Below are 4,234 nucleotides of genomic sequence, written 5' to 3' on the forward strand. Positions count from 1 at the left end.
CTGTACACAAAAGAACTAATCAACATTCAACCATTTTACTTATTTATTTTTTTATTCAACCATTTTAAGAGGTAGCATATGATCAAGAACCAATCATATTGAAGGGAATGGGAAAGTAAAGCCGCATTGAAGGCATCAGTGAAAAGCAAGGCTCTAGGAATTGACATGGCACCAATGGAAATTTTTCAAAAAGCTGATGAAACACTGGAATCCCTCGCTTCCCTATTTCATGAAATTCTAAAGACAACTACCCGGTCGACCAACTGGAAGAGATTCATATTTGTGGCCATTCCAAAGAAAGGTGACCAGAGGAGGATGAAAAATTATTCAAAAATATCATGAATGCCACATGCAAGTAAAATTTTGCTTAAGACAATTCAGCAATGTCTGCAGCAGTCTATCGTGAGGAAGTGGGCAGAAGTTCACGCTGGACAGAAGCGGGTGTGCCCAAGGATATCACTGCAGATGTCAGATGGGTTTGACTACAAGCAGAGAAGACCAGAAAGATATTTGTTTTTTATCTATAGACAGCTTTGAGAAGAATAGGAATGTGTTAGGCAGGGTTCTCTAGAAAAACAAAACCAGGACTCTTACGAATCTATACCTATATATAGCAGAAAGGAATACAACAGCAAATTAGTCCACACAGAATACAAACAGCAAATTAGAGCGCTCAGTCCAGGTCACTTTCACGGGACTGAAGGTCTTTCTAACTCACACGGCCCCTGGCCCAAGGCCAAGGAAGCAGACAGTGGGAAGTGGAATAGGCGAGGGCAGTGTAGTTTCACAAGGTAGCCATGCAAAATGGCAAGCGGTTGGCAGTGTGATGCTCGCTCACAGGCAGCAGGCCTGGCAGGGTGGGGCAGTGTCTCAGCACGGAGCAACACAGCACCGAATGCGGTCCACAGTCCGCAGTTCCTGGGTTGCCTTGGCCAGGTGGAGCAGAGCCCTGCATAGCCCACAGGCAGCACAGCCCACAGTTGAGGCAGAACAGCGAACTCAGGCGCTGGTCTGATCACCAGGGAGAGAGAGGGAAAAGCCAGCCTGAGAGAGCCATTTATCTCGGTCGCCCTCCAATCAAGCTGTGACCTGTTAAATCCTACCCACATGTTCCTACGGGAGCCTAGTTGGCACAAAAACCTATCACAAAGAATTACAGAAACCTGAATTGTGCCTATGTGGAGCTTGTACATGGATCTAGAGCCATTCAAACAGAACAATGGGATGCTGTGTGTTTTAAATCAGGAAAAGTCTGAGTCAGATTTTATCCTTTTACCATACTTACTCAATCAGTATGCTGAACAAATAATCAGATAAAGTAGCCCACATGAAGATGCGTGCAGCATCAGAACTGGAGGAAGGCTGATTAACAATTTGCAATATGCAGAAGGCACAACCTCACTTGCTGAAAACAAGGAGGACTTGAAGCACTTGTTGATGAAGGTCCTGAATTGTAGCTTTTCGTATAAATTACAATACAATGTAAAGAAAACAAAAATCCTGACAGCTGGACCAATAGGTAATAAGATAAATGGGGAGAAGAGTGAAGCTGGCAAGTATTTCTTGTTTGGATCCATGATCAATATTCATGGAAGCAGCAGTCAAGAGATCAAAGGACATATTGTGTTTGATAAATCTGCGCACAATACCTCGTTAGAATAATGGAAAGCAGGGAGGTTCCTCTGAGGACTAAGATGCACCTGACTCAAGCCAGGGTATTGCCAAACACCTCATTTGCATGTGAAAGTTGGACATTGAATAAGGAAGACCAGAGAAGACTAGATGCATTTGAACTATGGTCTTGGCAAAGAATATTGAAAGTACCAGGAACTGCCAAAAGAACAAATAGATCTGTCATGGAGGAAGTACAGTCAGAATGCTCCTTGGAAGTGATGGCGGTAAAACTTCATCTTCATACTTTGATGTGTTGTCAGGAGAGATCGGTCCTCCAAAATGGACATCATGCTTGGTAAAGTGGCAGGGCAGCAAAGAAGAAGAGAGCCCTTGATGGGGTGGATTGACACAAAGGCTGCAACAATGGGCTCAAACATCAGAACAATTATGAGGCTGGCACCGGACCAGCAGTGCTTTGTTCTGTTCTCCATAGAGTCTCTATGCATTGGAACTGACTCAGTGGCACCACACAACAACAAGGTCATAATGACAGAGCCAAAATATGTTCTAGATTTTCAGATACCGTACGTAAGGTTATTTCCACAATGTTATAAGAGCTCCCAATAAAACTATATATATATATAAGGGTTATTTCCACGGAGTTGTGTGACCTCTGGTTTGTAGAGGACTGAGGGCTGAGTTGAGCTTTCGGGTTGGGAAGCATCAACCCAGCAGGTGGTGCAGATGAGGACCAGGGGCCCAGAATATGTCCCTGCACTGATTGGCTCCCTTCCTATGGAGGCAAAAGGGCTCTCACTCCACTTGAGGTGGCCTGGTAAGGCAGAGTGAGGGAGGCATTCTTTCCTCAGGGAATCCAGCTGATGTCTGCGCAGCCCTGTGTAGGTGTAGAACCAGCCCCATCCAGTGTGCATTGCTGGGTGTGGCCTCTTTTGGGTGCCCTTGTCCCTGAAGCAATGTGAGATGGAATTAGGATGGAGCAGCAATATGTTTGCACCTAACGTCTTCTTGGCTTAAAATCTCCCTGCTCCCAGTATTTGTCAGGTAAATTTTCCATTAAAAAAAAATTCCATTTCTAATTTCCCCAAGACAATTAGTTAACTTCTCCCCAATCTATGCCTTCCCAACACACTTTCCAGAGCAGCAACACAGAGTACTTTTAAAAATAACCTTTTTATTGGGGGCTCGTACAACTCATTACAATCCATACATCCATCTACTCATTGTGTCAAGCACTTTTGTACATTTGTTTCCTTCATCATTCTCAAAACATTTGCTTTCTACTTGTATCAACTCATTTTTCCCCTCCCTTCCCGCCCTCCCTTCCTCAGGAACCCTTGATAAGTTATAAATTATTATTATTTTATCATGTCTTACACTGTCCAATGTCTCCCTTCACCCACTTTTCTGTTGTCCATTCCCCAGGGAGGAGCTTATATGTAGATCCTTGTAATCAGTTCCCCCTTTCTACCCCACCTTCCCTCCACCCTCCTGGTATCACCACTCTCACCAGTGGTCCTGAAGGGATCATCGGCCCTGGATTCCCTGTGCTTCCAGTTCCTACCTGTACCAGTGTCCATCCAACACAGAGCACTTTAAATCTTACCATTGACTCTTGTTTATTTGTCTCGTCTCTCTACTAGACTGTGAGATTTGCAAGGGCAAGAAATGGATCTTGCTGATCTTTAGATCCAGCACCTGATGCTCAGGGAAGGAGATAGTGGTAGTGGAGGGGATATCTTTATGTCAAAGAAAGAGAAATAAGAGAAATGAAAATGACTCTGGTCTGCAGGTTCTGAAGGTAATCAGGAAATGTTGTGTGACATTGAGTTGATTTTGACCCATCATGATCTTTTATTTTAATATAGACCAATGCTGTCCAATAAAAATACATGAGCCACCCAGATAATCTAAAAATTTCTAGTAACTGCATTAAAAATACAAATAAACAGATGAAATAGCATTTAATTTAACCCAACCAATACAAAAGAATATTTCCATTTGTAATCACAATCATGAAAACATAGTAGGAAATTATCAGTGAGTTTACATTCTTTTCAACTGATTTTTAATTAAGTCTTTGCAATACACTGTGCCTTGTACTCCTTACAGCGTGTTCTGTTCGGCCAGTCATTTTCAAGTTTCAGTTTTCTTGGATTAGATAGCAAATGTATAAAGGAAGAGAAGAGAATATAATCATGAGTTACATATGAGTTGAAATTGTTTTCTTTATGTAAGCTTGTTTTTAGGAAATAAGAGTTTTACAAATTACTTTCTTCCTCTTTGTTTTCTAGTTAATGTTCTATTTGAAGACACTTAATTTTACAACCCATAATGGAGATAGAATCGCCATAGATGGAAATGGAGATGTGACTGGATACTATGATATTCTAAATTGGCAATTAAATTATAATGGTGAGATTGACTTTGTGAAGATTGGAGAATATATATTCACAGAATCTAAGTTTGAACTGGTGATCAAAGAGAATGCAACAATATTTTGGAACACTGAATCATCAGAGGTTTGTTACTCCAGCATCTTATTTTGTTTATGTACATACAGAATTCATTTTTTCTCATTTATGGTCAGGAGTTATGGAAT

At 41.6% G+C, this 4,234-nt stretch overlaps 1 protein-coding gene across 1 annotated transcript in view; it reads left to right on the forward strand.

Moving 5' to 3' along the window:
• The window catches only part of LOC101646987 (vomeronasal type-2 receptor 1-like), a 31,895-nt gene that overhangs the window by 16,072 nt on the left and 11,589 nt on the right, over positions 1-4,234 (forward strand). Inside the window, exon 5 of the mRNA XM_045297658.1 lies at positions 3,927-4,154. Within this exon, the coding sequence (XP_045153593.1) occupies positions 3,927-4,154 (228 nt within the window). The remainder of the gene's footprint in view (positions 1-3,926; positions 4,155-4,234) is intronic.

This window comes from Echinops telfairi, unplaced genomic scaffold, assembly GCF_000313985.2.
Source record: "Echinops telfairi isolate 266 unplaced genomic scaffold, ASM31398v2 ScPeMD7_7420;HRSCAF=8458, whole genome shotgun sequence".
In the NCBI taxonomy this organism is placed as follows: Eukaryota; Metazoa; Chordata; class Mammalia; order Afrosoricida; family Tenrecidae; genus Echinops; species Echinops telfairi.